The sequence below is a fragment of the Parasteatoda tepidariorum genome, chromosome 1 (assembly GCF_043381705.1).
Source record: "Parasteatoda tepidariorum isolate YZ-2023 chromosome 1, CAS_Ptep_4.0, whole genome shotgun sequence".
Lineage (NCBI taxonomy): Eukaryota > Metazoa > Arthropoda > Arachnida > Araneae > Theridiidae > Parasteatoda > Parasteatoda tepidariorum.
In genome coordinates this window covers 45233893-45251186 of record NC_092204.1, presented here as the reverse complement: position 1 = coordinate 45251186, position 17294 = coordinate 45233893, and the positions used below count along the sequence as shown (strand labels likewise).

At 27.8% G+C, this 17294-nt stretch overlaps 1 protein-coding gene and 1 long non-coding RNA gene across 2 annotated transcripts in view; one reads left to right on the top strand and one right to left on the bottom strand.

Annotated features, from left to right (window-relative positions):
- LOC107446089 (ribosomal protein L36A) overlaps positions 1–5902 on the top strand; it is a 17654-nt gene extending 11752 nt beyond the window's left edge. The window contains exons 3-5 of the mRNA XM_071179624.1: positions 1958–2025; positions 3594–3710; positions 5831–5902. Coding sequence (XP_071035725.1) covers positions 1958–2025; positions 3594–3710; positions 5831–5851 — 206 coding nt within the window. The 3' untranslated portion in view covers positions 5852–5902. The remainder of the gene's footprint in view (positions 1–1957; positions 2026–3593; positions 3711–5830) is intronic.
- An 8909-nt stretch (positions 5903–14811) lies between these two features.
- LOC139425351 (uncharacterized) lies at positions 14812–16607 on the bottom strand. Its single transcript, XR_011636561.1, has 3 exons — positions 16468–16607; positions 16139–16269; positions 14812–14972 (listed from the first exon to the last, which is right to left on the bottom strand). It is a non-coding gene; the product is annotated as an uncharacterized lncRNA (long non-coding RNA).
- Between the last annotated feature and the right edge of the window lie 687 nt (positions 16608–17294).

Sequence of the window (17294 nt, the reverse complement as noted above, 5' to 3'; positions counted from 1 at the left end):
TTATTCACGCGATTTTAAAATCCGGCATCTCGATTCTTTTTCGCGCGATTTTAAAATCAAACATCGCTATTCTTATTCACGCGATTTTAAAATCAAACATCGCTATTCTTATTCAAGCGATTTTAAAATCCAACATCGCGATTCTTATTCAAGCGATTATAAAATCCAACATCGCGATTCTTATTCAAGTGATTATAAAATCCAACATCGCGATTCTTATTCACCCTATTTTAAAATCCAACATTGCGATTCTTATTCACGCACTCTTAAAATCCAACATCGCTATTCTTATTCACGCACTCTTAAAATCCAACATCGCGATTCTTATTCACGCAATCTTAAAATCCAACATCGCAATTTTAAAATCCGATATCGCCTTATTCACGCGATTTTAAAATCCGGCATCGCGATTCTTTTTCACGCGATTTTAAAATCCGGCATCGCAATTCTTTTTCATGCGATTTTAAAATCAAGCATCGTGATTCTTATTCACGTGATTTTGAAATCCAACATCGCGATTCTTTTTCTAAGGCCTCTAAAAATTGTGTGAGAAATGAACTTTCTTGTCCTATCAACACTGATGATCAAAAGTCTGCAAAACGCAGTCTACAGATCAGTCATGTTAATAAAAGACCATCAAAAAAACAAAGACCTGATGAGAAAGTCCATAAAGGTCCTTTAACCAATAAGGAAATGTTTTTTAAAATGATGTGATACATAAAATCCTGCTTATGCATAATTACTCAAAGTTATCTAAATTATTAAAAAAAAATTATTTTAATCAAGATTTTATTTAAGAACATAATTACCATTTATTTATATTTATTTGAATAGATAATAATGTAATCATTATCAGATTGGCTATTGAATTCATATCATTTTTTCTTTTGCACGTTTAATGCTACAGTTATAAACTTCCTCTTTTTTGTGTTTTTGTCAATCACATCCCTGGATATGGATTATGACAAGATTTTTAAATATCTCTGTATTTCTGACACAATATGGGGAATGCTATAATATTTTTTCTTCTGGAATTACAGCAACTGTATCTCTAAACAAAATGCATATTTATTAACCCCTTTTAACATAATTAGAAAAATTCATTGCCAAACTTTTTTGATAGATTTTCTTTGCCCAATTTTACATAAATTTATTGTTTATAGAAATTGTATATTATACTATTAATACATCATATTGTTAAAGCCTTAAATGAAAAGAGTAGTGAGTACAACCCCTTGTGGCAGAATCACAGCAACTCGACGACATTGTCGCAGAGCGTAGTAAGAGTTCTTGCAAAGAGATTTTCTTTTACAAAGTTTTTTTAAAGAATTATTTTTCTTTAATATAGAAAAGTCACAGCAAGAGTTTGTCTCTGGCACCTGTGTGACTTGTGTTTCAGGTGTAATTCCACCTCATACCTGGGGAATACATGAAGATTTCAAAGAATTAGCAACCATGCTTGAAGGATTAAAAATCCTTTCTCTTATTAAATTTGACCTAGTGCTAACAGGTACCAATACAGAAGTATCCGTATGAAGATTTTTAAGAGAATCTGCTGCTGATACTGTGCATAAGAGTATCTGCAATAGCTCAATGTTTAATAATATGAAGGCATCACGATTATTACTGATAACAATGTGTATTATACAACACATCACTGTAATTAATAAAATCGTGTTTTATTGAAAGTGTTAATAAATATTTGGGTAACATAAATAACAATCACTGTATAAGCTATAGATTAGTTAAATTGGTTTTAATCAATTGAGATGATTGCTGACTGATGACAAAGTATGTGTAATGTAATAAATTTCTGATAAGTTCTTTAATTTAATTTTTGTATGTTGCTAAACAATTGTATTTTTTATGCATCTACTTTAAAATGGTTGATTCTTTTTTTTTTTAAATAAAAACATTAAAAAAACAATAGATATTAATATTAACATACTTTTTATAGGTAAAAGAAGGTATGACAGAAAACAACAAGGATATGGTGGACAAACCAAGCCTATTTTCAGAAAGAAGGTAATTATATTGTCAATATGAAAAGTAATGAAACTTGGCTATATTATTGGCTTTTTATCTGTATTCTAGTTTTCAGAAACTTTTTTTGTGTTAAACAAATGTACTTTAAACAGTGTAATAGCAAATTAACAACAGTGTAATGAAGATTTTTAACAAAATATACTGCTGCTACTGCACATAAGGGTATCTGCAATAGCTCAATGTTTAATAATGTGAAGATATCACTGTTATTACTAATTTTTTTGTGTGTTAAACAAATGTACTTTAAACAGTGTAATGCAGATTTTTAAGAAAAATCTCCTACAATACTGCGCATAAGAGTATCTGCAATAACTGAATGTTTGATAATATGAAGATATCACAATTATTACTGATAACAATGTATGTTATACAGCACATCACTGTAATTAATCAAACCATGGTTTATTGAGAGTGTTAATAAGTTTTCAGAAAGAAGGTAATGATGTTGTCAATATGAAAAATATAGAGACTTTGCTATAACTATTGATTTTTTGTCTGTATTCTAGTTAACTTTTTTTGTGTTAAACAAATGTACTTTAAACAGTGTAATGGCAATTTTCTGGCTAGATTGAACCTAATAGTTTTTTTATTTTAAAAAACCTATAATGTAGGAATTTTTTTTTCCATCAAAAGAAAATTTATTTTGTTGATAGGCAGTTGGTGCAAATAAATAGAATTATATTTGTAAAAAAGTTTATTACTAAGTTAGTTCTTATTACAAAGTTAAAGTACAATTTATTTAAATTACCTATGATTCCAAGAGACTACCATACTTCAGTCTCTCTTTTTTAAGAAAACTAATTTTTACCAGTTTTAATTTTCTTAGTTAGGCAGAGCTAGATCAATAACCTAGCTGTTGGAGTATCTGAGTTATGTTTAGTCTTATTCGTCTAAAATGAAGTAGAGAGTAAGGTTTTTCATGATTTTTCTGTGTCAATAAGATAGTTTGGAATAATTATTATTGAATTTTGAACGTTGCTGTAGATATCGAAATAGATGCTCTAAAACTTAAAATGTATATGCATGTAAACTTTAAAATATAGTATTTCTACATGTATAATATTTGGTATTTTCTTTTAAGAAAATTTTTTTTCTTTAAACTTATGATTGTTTTTAATGTAATATATTATATATTTGTTGTTGACAGACACGCCGAAATAATTTTTTAAAAAAAACTAAATGACTAATTTTGCAAATATTTGACTATTTTTCCTTGCTTTTTAAAAGGTTATAGTGTTACATAACTACTATTAAGTGTGAATTATATAAGCCTACCTATTACTTAGAAATAGTGGTGGATGAAAATCTACTAAATTGAATTTATTAAACGAAGAATCACAATTGATAAACTACCACTTTAAATTTCAAGTCTTTTTTGTGTGTTTTTCAGTATTTCCCTTAAAAATTAATTCTAGTGGTATATGAAAATTTCTTGATCTCAGTAATTCTTTGCCTACAACAAGCTAGGTGAAAAGCTTTGCTTGAATATGACTAATTTAAAAGTCTAGAATATTATGAAATGTTTATTTATATTTTCTTTTATAAAGGCTAAAACCACTAAGAAAATTGTTTTGAGAATGGAATGTTCTGAATGCAAATACAGGAAACAGTTACCTATCAAGAGATGCAAACATTTTGAGATTGGTGGTGATAAGAAGAGAAAGGTATGGCTTTATGGGACATTTTAATTTGTTTTATTTATTTTTTGCTTGATATTTTTTACATTTTTTGCTATATGCATGATTCTTTAACACTATTTCCTCAACACTTATGAATAATTTGAAAGCAGTTAATTTAATTCATAATTTGTTTACTGTCAATCTGCCTTATTTATTTGAAATAATTTAAATTTTTCCTGTATTTCACATCTAATAATTTGTTGTTTTGCAATTTCTATAAGTTCCTTTATAATTGTCATCCTTAGTTTTTAGATTGACTACTTCTGGCTCAGTTTTAAAAGCTAGATGAGTAATCACTCTTGAATTAAGTATAATAGTTTGTTAAATAAGGATAAATGTCTACATTTTTGATCAGATTTGCAGTAATCCTAGTTTTCTTAAAAATTGGATATAAGATTACGCTGTTTTTCTCTTTAATCTTCAATTAATCAATTGATTGACATGTTTTTTGCTATTTAATCCTTTATAAGACGGTGGTAAATATCTCCTTACTTACTAGCGTTTCCTTCCTTATAATGCTTACCATCAAACTCCTTAGTTTTAATTGTCTGAGGAACACTATTTTCCCATTAATAATATGTCTGGCTCTCTGTTCATATAATAGAGGGGGGGGGGATACCCATGAAAAGAGCTTTATATAAATATGTGTACTAACAAAGGTTTGTCCAAAGCCAAATAAGAGACTGATGCGGGGAGCTACTTTCTCTTATACATTATATGTATGTTCATTTCATCATTTCTTTTTTCGATTAAAAAAAAAAATCTGAGAAGATAGGATTTTTCAAGTCAATTTTCAATCGTAAATTTTTTAATATCAGGTGGCAATATTTTCCACTCTTGTAAATTTACTGTTTATTTACTATAATCCTTGTGTATGACCAAAGAAATTTTTTAACTGGTTTTTCCTCTGAGAAGAGAGTTAATATGATGTAAAAATAATTTATAGAAAAATATAATTTAAGTATATATATAAAGATAAAAAGTTTGTAATTTTTTGGTTTGCATTACTATGTGCAGGAAATTCCTAAAAATAACCAGTGTTAGAATTGTCTGTTACAGTAATCAGTTATTGGGATTCTAGTTAAATGAGTCTAACCTCTATTACGATTATTTTATGAAATTTAACTTTTTAGTGAAACTTTTCCATGTTCCCATTCTATTGTGTTTTTGCTTGAAAAATCTAATATTTGACATAAGAAAATCAAAAGTTTTCTAATGAAAAATTACGTGGTATATATGAAGTTAGGGATGTAACGAATGTTCGGTTGACGAAATATTTGGTAATGTGTTATTTGGACAAATTTATTATTTATTTAAATCTTTTATGGTTACTTTTTCTTAAAATATAGCAGTGTGAAAAAGTTAAATTGAGACTTTGAGCATTAAATTTTTTTATTTGAAATTAATAGCGTTTCTTCTCAAATAAGCTTTTTCTTTTTCAGAAAACTTTGTTTATAAAAATGTTTTTATTAGACTTTAAGTACGGTTATATGTAACAAGATGTATAGCTTTAAATTTTCTTTCAGTAATTAAGATCTGTGACAAATTTTTTCTGTTTTGCTTTTGTATGTTTTTATGATATCGCTGCATATTTTAAAAGCGTTTCTAATAGACATTCTCTTTTAACCTAACTTTTGATTAATTCTTAACAATGACTATACTTATTTATGTAAAGAAATAATATTTCTCAATGTTGCGTTTCGGCCACCGAATATTTGGACAAATCACTATTTTTTACATCCTTAGATAAAATAGGGTGTGAATTTTTATCAATTTGCTTGATATATCTTGGGAGTTCTGGAAATTTTTTATTTTTCTCTTCTGATTGAGCATGTCCTCTTATTGTTAATTTGAAGTTTTCTAAATGTCAGACATTCTAAAAAAATATTTATGCTCTCTGTCCCCCCCCCCTTTCTTTTTAATAACAAGTTGAATTGTTTCAACTTGCTTTAAAAGGAAAGGATAATAATTTTAATTTTCCAAGCCAAAGTAAATTATATATTTGCTTTGGGTAAAAACATTAAGACAAAATTATTAATTTTTAACTCTTGTTTCTAAGGTTTATTTTTTCTTTTCTAATCTAATATACTTCATTTCTTTTATAGGGACAAATGATCCAGTTTTAAAGGGAATAACATCTTTGTACAGTTGTTTGAAATAAAATTGTGTCCTATCTTTTTATGTCTTTAATTTATACAAATTAGCTTAGGAAAGGATATATGTATTTTTAGCAGGGTTTGTTGATTTAATTCAATTGAAACACATTTGAAATTACATTTTTAAAAATCTTTTGATTCTTGAGATTGAAAGTACAGGTTAAAGTAAACATTTAAGTATTTCTTTCATCATAATATGTTTACAGTATCTTTGACATTATCAGATTTTCTATTTTAAAAAAAATTAAGCTAAACTTATTTATTTTGATATAGGATTAAAAATGAATATTTGATGAATGATAACATTTATAAACACAATCTGATACATTTATTTTGTCATTTTAAAAATGAGAAGAGAAAAAAAAGAAATTACAGTTTTAAATTAAAATTGTGGTTTGGTAATTGAAACTTTGTTTTAATACGTAAAGTATTCTTTAAATTTTCTGTTTCAAAATAGTTACTATGTATGGTTACAAAGCTATGTATTATAATGAAAAAAAATTTTAGGTACTTAGAGCTTAATATAGTTTTAATATTAAGTTAATTTTGATTAAGAATTTTTAATGTTCTTTAGTCATAAATCAAACTTTTTGCAGTGTATTTGAACAAAAATCAAACAAAATTGGATTTTTTTTTTTTTCTTTTCAGAAAAAACTAACTCAGATTTTTAGTAATTTGGTGTTATATTCTTTTTTTATATAAAAAAAAATATTAAAATCTTATATTTTAATGTGCATAGGATTAAACAGTCACTTAATGTAATGTTGCGAAGTGACTTGGTTTTCTTAACTATCTGCTGGTAACAGAATAAAATCTTGAATGTTTTTTCCCTCTTATAATAACAAATTAATAAAATATGACTCATAATATGCTGTTTGATCCGGACAAAAAGAAATTGGTTTCATTTCTGAGAAGAATTAATTTTATTTGCTTTGTCAAAATAAATCCACCAACTCTTACTGCTAGCTGGAATAAAAGTGTTGTGAAGTAGAATCATCCTCTGAAAGGGTTCAGAAACAAAGGAATTAAGCTTTATTTACTTAATTTTTAAGGTGTATCCTGTTCCGTATGGGGCAGTGTACGGTGTTATGTTACATTTGCGCCGAGTGTGCGCCAAAAAATTTTCGGGGACCAACTAAACATTGCCAAATTTCAATAGCATAAGAAAAAAAAATTTCTCTTGTTGATTTCATCGTTATTAAAGTGCCATCATCTTCGTCGATGGCAAGCTAATGGCCTTCTTGCGCTATTCTATTTATAGATTAGTACCATGATCTTTGAATTAACTAGGGGACCATCCACTAAGTACATATTTTCATGTTGATCCTACCTCAGAACAGTAAGAATCACAAAGCTTCAAACTTTCCATATCCCTTTTATTCATTTCATATAATAAAGATAAGAATTGATTGAGTTTCATAAAGTAAATTTTTTATCTGAGGGACCGTCCACTAATTACATATTGTTTTTAAACAATTATATTACTTTTTTTTACTTGTATTTTATTATTGTATTATTACCTTCAAAATTTTCGGTGCTCTTATTTTGTTTTAGGAAATAACTTAATAATATTTAGAGGCAAGATTTTAAATAAGTATGAAGAGAGGGGCTTTCAGAATTTTTAAAGCAGCAAATAAATCTCCTGTTTTTCAGATTTGTCATTCAAAAATACTTTAATTCATCTCATAAAGACTTGATTTAAAACAATTGATGTAAAANAGCTTCAATACTCATTGTATTTGCATTTAAAAATTATTAAATTTTTTTTAATCATTTCTTTCATGAAATACTTTGTAAGTAACCAATTTGAATTAAAATTCAATAAGAAATTATTAGGGGCCATTCACTAATTTACATATTTTTATAAATTGGGTATGATCAATATTAATCTTGTTAATGTTTTGTTGAATGTACTATTACAAATAACTTTTATTTAAACTTTAAGAAAATTACACTCGATAACCTTAAATAATAGTTAAAATTAATTACAGTTTTGAATTACCTTTTACAGAATTAAATAAAGCAATTATTAATTTAAAAAATAGTATGAGCCATTCAGTATTGAATTTATTTAAATTTCTTTTGACAAAAGCTCTTTTTTTTAAAGAAATATTTCGGCAATATTAAATAAATTTTTAGGTCTTTTAAAAACTGAAACACCATTGATTCACTTGCTGTGTGATGAAATGGTGTTCCTAGTTAACGCATTGTTAGGGCGTTTTTTGAAGAGTTCTGCTTTTCATGTTTGTCAGGAAAGGACTTAAAATCATTGGATGTAGAAAACGCAGAAATTTGGCAAAATTAAAATTTAATAGATGTTGGAATAGATACCACAAAGGCGATGACATCCTTATCTTCAGAAAAAAAAAATTATGTATTTAGGTGCCAGGTCTTTTTACTTGGCATGCTCAAAAAATTTATTTAAAGTTGACAAAGATATGATTAAAGTGGTTCGTGTAGCATTTAAAAATTATTCTGCTCGATTAGAGGTGGAGAAAAAAGAAAGCGAAGAACACTGAGACTGAAGAAAGCAGATTGAAAGTTGCTGAAATTGATTTGTAAAAAAAATTGAAGGCTTCTCAGGATCTCTTAGCTGCAGCTGAACAAAATATTTAAAGATGGATAAAATAATAGACATATTGATTATAGAAAGCGGACAGATCCTCTTATCTGAGGCTAAGTCGAGGATAGCAGAATATTTAACAGCATTGGAAGGTACCAAAAAGAAACTTAATTTGTGTAAAAAATAAGATATGTTATTAATGAACAAAATTAAAAATTCTTGTTTTAATTCTATTTATTAACTATGCTCCAAATCTTTGTTTTGCTGCTCCAAAATTGCTTTTTTGTTGCTCCAAAACCATGTTTTGCCACTTGAAGCCCTGCACGAGCGATTAATTCTCATTTGGGCAGGATCACGCTATTGGTTGAAAAATGACATCACTGTTTGGGGGAAGGGAGATGGTGGCTGGTGTTTGTATGAGTTAGGAGACAAATTTCGTATGCACACTTGCTCGCTCGGAATTTATTTATTCCTTGCATATGTTTACTTAATATTATGTCGTCGTTAGGGTGGGGAGATAGGTAAATGTCCACTTCAGCATTTCAGAAAATATTTATGTTTTAATTGATTTAAATTCATCAAAGCTAAAAGTAATGAATGTTTTTACAAATATAAGATGGTATAGTAATATTACAAATAAATTTTTTTTTTCGTTTGTTTGTTTTTTCATAAGAACTATCTTTTGCAGTTTTGAAGTAACAGAAATTGAAATAAACATAAGCTCAAAGCTTAATTTCACTTACTCAGATTCTAATAAAAAATGTGAATATTGTCTTTATTACTCAACATTAATACCACGTGTAAATAGAGCGCATTTGAAAACTAAACATAAAATCTGTCGCCAAAATACTATACAAAGAGCAATGCATAAGCGAACTTTTAAAAATATTTAAACTTTCTTAAGAGGCACTTTGAATTGATAACGAGTTATCCCAATAATTTATCTTTAAAAACACAAAATATGCACAATTTTCTCAACTTATAGGATTAGAGTGAATTTTTTGAGTGGTTGGACATATTAGGAATGGCATTGATAAAAATTAAGGAAAATTTACTTAGCTAACCAAATCCTCCGCTACTTTAGCCATGCATTTATAAGTAGAGTGTACAAGAAGTCAGAAAAGTTATTCCTTGAAATAGAACACTCGAATAGTTTGATTTTAAATTAAAATTGAGTATTACATTTATTTGACTTTGGAATGTTTAAGAGGGAGGAGTATATAATTATAATATTTTGGCATCTAATTTTTCATTAAAAAAATTTTTCACTGACAGTTTTTGGTCTATACAGCAAATATTGCAAAATATATTTCGATCATTAAATATTAAAGTAGTGTTTAAAAGATAGTTTTTGAAGGGAATTATAACAAATAGTACAATGGACTCCAGAAAATATTTCATTGGCACGTTGAAACAAAGTTAAAATGCAGAATATACCTAATAACCGTGTGATTTAGATAAAGTTAATTGGATGTAACGACAATTGTGGGTATCATTTAATCACTTGGCACAAGTACCCAATTAATGACAATAATATATTAGTTCCTACTCTAAAACGTCGATTAGCGTGTATACTTGGGTGCGTCAAGAAGTTGTTACTAAGGTATCGAAATGCACTTGTCCAGTGATTCCGCTGAAGCATTATAACTCCGCAAATACGCCACCATAATTGTGAAAGGAACGCAAAAAAGAAGTTATAGCGCATCCCTTGGAGGTACGTAATTTTCCAACAAGGGCAAAAGGTACGCTCCAAATGATAATGTAAGTAAAATTATAACCTAACTAAATACATACGAACAAAAATCTTTTTCTTATTAATCTAATTTTCTTTTTTAATAATCATTTTCTGTCGTATCAAATTATATTGTTGCTTTTACTTGTTGCAGGCTCTAACTCTTATTAATTGTTTGCTTTTCTACCTATTGGGAGAATTGTAAATACTATACGTTACGCAAAAAAATAAACGGACTACCCTGAATAACCTTTGTACTAATATGATCGGTTCTTCTCATTTATTCTAAGACTCAAGAGTGATACCAATTAATTATTGCAGACAATATTTTAAGTTGCGAAAGAAGACACAAAAACATACTTTCTCTTACTTAATATGCCTTTTTTTCCCCCAACGGATTTAGACCTGGTCAGGAGAACGATGCATAATGCTAATTTATTTGCGTATTTCACAATATTTCGCAAGCTTTTTAAACGATTTGAAAAAAAAAATTTCACATTTATTTAAAACATTATCTAAAAATTATTTAATGCAAAATTTGTGCGAATTTTAAAAATACGACTTTTCAAAATGAGATTCCTCGGGAATTATTCTAACGATTAATAATAATAGAAATAACATGTGGAAAAGGTCGACGAAAAATCTTTAAATGACGAAGATTTGCTATAGAGTCTGCTCAAATAGAGCAAGTAAAAGATTAATACTTTAAAATTCGAATTTTGTGTGTTGCCATAATATTGTGTTTTAAATATCGAAGTTAGACCGAACAAGTAGAAGGTGGCCGAAGAAAATAATCATAAAACGTAAAATTACTCTGGAATCGGGCTCATCGAAAAGTTATTTTTGAATAAGTCGTTAACAGTTGCAATTATAACGTCGTATGCAATTAAAACTATCAAACCTGAGAAACCACATAAAAAAAATTTTGAAAACGATCGAAAAATGATGTTTACAATAGAAACGTCGCAGTTCAAAACGTGATATTTGAAATTAAAAATTTGCGTATTGTAAAATCATCATAAAGATATCGTAATTTGAAAAACCATTAGCAAATGAACGAAAAAAGACTATCAAGACTGCGAGTACCGCAAAACCCTTCTAGAATTAACTCTGCGTTGGTGATTTATATATTAATGGGAATTTAGTTTAGTTTCAATATATTTCTTTTATCTAATTATTTAAAATGAATATTTATCTGAATACAATCAAAGCTTGCTTTAAAAAAAAAATTAATTCTTTGTCGTATTTCGTTGAAGGCATTTTTTTCCATCCGAGATCTGTTAAGTATGATATAAAAATGTTAAGTTATGTGCTCAAAAATCTAATTTAGTAAGCAATGTGCTTCTCTAAATAGTATGAAGACTATTTGCTTCAAAATCACTATGCTGCTGTTTCATTTCTGAAATAGATGAAAAGTGGATTAGTGTGTGTATAAAGTAGGCTATTCTATTCATTGATCTCGGCTGTTAATTAAAAATTAGCTATTGTAATTTTTTTAAAATTTAAGCATGCTCATCGGTCCGCGTTAAAAAAAATTTGCAGTAGAACCAGAATTACATTTTACTGACAAAATAATACTGGTTCTTATTGATTGCTTTAGAAAAAGAAAGTTTGAAATGAAATTTCTGTAATGACAGTTTGTATGAAAATTTTTAACAGCTGAAGGCTGGCCACACGCCCTGCTAGCTCCCCTCACCAATCCCTGAAATTGCTTCTCATTCATCCCCCCCCTTCCTTAAACATTAATATTTCTACAAAAACATGACATTTTCTTTTGAAAATTTACTATCATTGTGCCTTTGTGTAAAAACCTTTAGTCAATATGTTAATCATAACGAAATGGACAATGGATGAAAAAAAAAGTTTGTTCTTGGAAAAACAAATTAACCTACGAAATACAGTGTGGCTCAAAAAAAAGTAGGAAATAATTTTACTCGTTGTCGGGACTAATAAAAAAAATTTTTTTTGTTGAAAATTTCGATGTAAATGTTAGGATTTATATCTAGCAACACGCAGTTTCTCATTTTTTACTACTTTTGATTGACATTTAATCGAATGCTACCATATAAAATAAAGTTCTCGTGAGGAAGAAACATTTTTTTTACAACAATGGATAAATAATCGATATTTAAAACAACAATACTGAGAAAAAACAGCACTTAAATTTGTCACATTAAAAATTTTAAATTTGAAAAAGCACTTAAAACTGCTGTTACTTTCTAAAAAATTTGAATGTCAAATCAAATTTCAACTGTAGTTGCATTCATGTGGCCTGCAGAGCGATCCGTGTGATACTTTTAATGTCAAGTTTTGAAATATTATAAATAACTCCTGAACAAATATTTAATTTTTTTTATCTCCTTGTACATTTGTCTACAATCATTCGTAATCTCAATTACGGCTTTTGCACAGTAAAACAAAGTGTATCGTAAGTACAAAGTTAAAAGCAAATATTTCCTTTCAATTTAGAAAAATTTTTTGATTGAAAATATTTTATTCTTTAGCATTTTGTTTCTTAATTTAACAAATAAGAAATGTAATGAACGAATAATTGTGCAACATTGACCGTTTTTTCTATCATAAATTGCGTAGAAAAGTTACTTTTTCTTTACGTATGGTAAAAGAGAAAGAAAAAAAATTTACTGAAAGCATGAATGAGGCAGCGTATTTGAAAAGATTAAAACAACGAAGATGATGTGAATATCCTTTTGTTTTATTATCCTTTTCCGAGAAAGATAAACATTGTTCAGAAGTTATTATTGCGATTACTTAATGTAAAAATTTGTTTATATTTCATCACTTTTTCATTATTTTTTTGAATTGTTTACGAATCTCTATGTTATTAAAAATTTTAAAAACTGTTTAAATTACAATGAAAAAAATTATATGTATTAATATATTTGTTAAGTAGTGTCTATTTAGATATCAATATGTGTCTATATGGTTTTAAAAAGATATATGTGTTTTCTGCAAGAGTCAGTTTTTTTATCAGCATCTTTGTAAGAAAATGAAAGTCGAAATTTTTTTGTTTAAGGTGAAAATGAAACTGAATTTAGCATTAAAAGAGACAATTTAGACATAAATATCCAGCATTTACGCTTCGCCACTTGTATTTTTTTGAAATTATTATTATCATTAATAGTTTCTATTTGATTCATACACTTTCGTATACCATACACTTATATGCTCGATTATTTATACTAATGAATAGAGCCCGGATTTTGATGACCTAAAAAATCTTAACTAATGCCCTTAAAAAGTGCAAAAAATGCGAAAATTGCGCTAAAAATGCCTTATGACATGACTTAAATACAGTAAATATATTGAACTAAAGCAATGTTTTACTCTTTAAAATTATTACGAGTCATTTCAAAAAATATAAAGCAATGCAATACTTGTTCCACTTTCATTAAAGTTTGAAAAATATGTTTTATATCCTAAAATAACAAAAAACAGGAAAGCTGTAACAAAGAATTACTTCTAAAGATTTTATATCAATCAATAACATAATGGAAAAATATAATGGCATGCAGATGGTATTGAGAGTTACAATATGACGTGTAAAATTATAAGACAAATCTTGCATTTCATGTAATAAAAATGCCCCAAAAAATAATAAAAATTGGAAAAAATTAACAAAAAACTTAAGAAATGCTTTAAAATGCAAAATACGCCCCAAAATTTAAGCAAAAATGCCCTATAAATCTAAAAAAATGCTCTAAGGGACAAAGCATGCAAAAAAAAATGCAAATGTCATCAAAATCCGGGCCTTACTAATGAAGTAAAAGAACAGAAACATATGTTTGGTGTAAGAAAGGTGGTCGGTGCACAATTAAAAGGCAAGATTAGCGGTCTCCACCGACCAAAAGGCGACTAAAAAAATTTTCCGCCAGTCTCCACTTTTTACGCCTAAAATTCACCCCATTTGCAGTTTATTATTTTTTTTTATTTAATTCGTTTTTAATTTTCATAAGGAATTGTTACGAAAATTTATATTATTCTGAAAATTATTCACGTTTTGTTTTTTAAAACTTTTCTACATTTTAGAAATGAACCTTGTACTATTTTCCATGTTCTGAAAAATGCTTTGAAGGAAGAATCTTATAATTAATTACTTTCATCGTGTAAAATTTTCAATTTTTTTTAGCGTGGTTACTGTTGAAAATGAACTGGCCACTAGTCTGAAAATAAAATTCCTAATTTTGCCCTATACCCATGTTGTCATCATCACGATCTCAAAATTGTGAAATGTTAATCTCCGTGGAACTTTTAGTTCCGATAACTGGGATTTAGGGGAGCACTTTTTTTTATTTTTTTTTTTACCAAACAAAAATATTTTACAAATTTTTCTAAAAATCCAACGGTTTTAGGATTCGGTTTGAGCTCTATCAGTAAGGCGAAATACACAGAAAAATGAGTATTTTTTGTATTAAACTAGGCCTTGAAATAATCTCATTCATAATGAGCCAATCTGAATTTAACTAGTATAAAAAATCTCAAAAATACGAAGAAATCAATACGTTAAATTCAACTAAACTGTTAAGATTCACCTTTCTTAATACGCAGCTTTTCTGATTACTACCATTTATCTTGGTGGTTTTTAAGCTTATTTGGATATAAACGAACTCTTTTACTTACTTACTTACTTTATTTAACAAAAGCTGGGCACCTGGGCCGCGCAGAAGACCCATATCCCATTCATCGTGAAATTACAGTAAAATTAGAAAATGATAGCAGTTTGTATACAGAGTCTCTGGGGTGACTGATATTGTAAAGCAAGCACCTTGCTTGTTTAACTGAAAAGAAAGTGAAAATAATTCTAAGCAACTTGCTATAGTAAAGATGGCTGTGTATGTATTGTCCACATGAGGTAACAGGTTTGAATTTCAAGGCTATAGAAAAGATGGCTGTGAATCTATTGTCAACATTAGGTACTAGGTTCAGATTTCAAGTTTGGTATTGTAGTTGAAGCAGTTGAGATTGTAATCTGTTGATGTTTTGAACTATTGCTATGAACTATTGATGTTAGAGTTGGAGATTTTTATTTATGTTGATAGTTTCGGTACGAGGCGTCAGAGGTGAGCGAACTCTTTTAGAAAAACTATTTCGAAATTGTTTCACTATTAATTGCTGAATGAGATGGAAAAATTTTATTGTTGTGAATTGCTTGCTTATTAGTGGTTAATGAAAAAAAAATATTTAATTTAAAGTGGATTTTTCAAAGAAATTTACAATAATAGAATAAAATGAAAATTATATACAAAAAAATAAATGAAGTATTTATTATTTTTGGAGCTAACAAACCAGAAAACGTAATAAATAAATAATAATAGCATGTTATTTTTTTTTTTTTCATTTCAAAAATTATAAATTTAGAACGGGTTAAATCTAAGCTAAATGATACTATTTTTGTCAAGACATATTAGCATTTGAAAGATATCTCTGATGACATTTTTAAATGCATTACTGTTCACGTCTCTATCGTTAATTGTTTGCCGTGTTAATTTACCTTCACATTTTCGAGACATTAATAAGCAACATACATCGCTTAAGATGTATTGTTTGACAAAAGTAAACATTTTTCAGTTGCGTTGTTTATGCACTAAACATCTACAGTTTCCATTATAAATAAACTAGATGTTTTCATAACAAACAATTAGAACTTATCAATGTGCGTATATAGCTTGTTGCACTGTGTAATAAGTGACTACAAAGTGAAACGTGTTCTACTGGGTAAATTTACATGCGGCAGTGAATTAAGTCATATCAGAAACAAAAACATACTATTTAGACTAGGAGGGGAGAGTCAAAAAATTCTTCTTTTAAACATGTTAAAATTGTCTCTCTGGTAGTAGAAACTTTCGTTAGAAAATTCGTTCGTTCGAAAATCGTTATTACAATGCCAGCTAAATTTATTTTCACAAAATTTACTCGATAGAAAAATATATAAAGAATTCTGTACCTGCTTGCTTCGCAATCTTGTGGAGATAAACAGATAGTTAGAATGTACATCAAAATTAAAAATTATTCAATTAAAATAGAGGTGCACAGCCTGCAGCAAACCAGTTGTTGAAGTACGGCCGGCAGCAGCACCTGAACATAATGAAAAAAATTATTATAATTTTTTCTTTTTTTTTAAATTTAGGCTTTTAATTTTGAACAATAATCAAAATCAAATGCACTATCCATAAAAATAGAGAGTAATATTAAAAATGGGTGATAAATATTTTTGGTAATAACCATTAAATGAAGGATAAGAAAAAATAATATAACGGTAAATACCGTTATTACCTTTATTAATTTTATCTTATCCAGATAAATGTATATTGAGGTCCTTCCATGTGATTTTTCTGTCCAATGATAATGCACTAAACCATGATACAGCAATTATCTTTTTCTGAGAGAAATTTATGGGATGCTTCTACAAGGAATCAAAATATTTAGGCTTAATTCAGTGAATAATTCAATTTATAAATTTTGTATATGTTAAAGGAACATTAGATATTTAGAAAGACTTATGTGAAACAGAGAGTTTGAGGAACAGTTTTTGACCCGTTACTGCCCAAGAGGATATTTTTCAGTAACATTTTATAAATAAATATATGAAATCGGCTGCATAATTACCAAAAAACTGTCCGAGGAAACCTTTTGTTTGAAGCGGAAAATTCGTCAAATTAAGAGACGCAATTCAAAAGCAATAATTTTTTTAAAAAAATCTAAAGTTATATGCTATACTACGAAAAATGTTCTTAAAATTGTATTTGCCAAAATATTCGCTGAAAGCAAAGCAATTAATAAGAAACAAACTTTTAAGCTTTCTTCTGGATGTTAAAAAAGAATTTTTGAGAAAGGTTTGACAAAAAAAAATTCTTCATTATCAACCTAATATGCTCCCCTTTTTCAGTGACTATCACACTGAAGGAATATTGCTATTGATCTGAAGGAATAAGTATCTGACAGCAGAAATAACTACCTAAAAGTAATTTATTTTAAATTTATATCGAAAAATATTATATTTATTTATTTATATCGCATTTTTAGAACCATTCTTAAAAAAAGGACGATGGGCACTAATAGTTTAAAGAAACAGAAAGTATGAGAAGTTTTAATCCCACCTA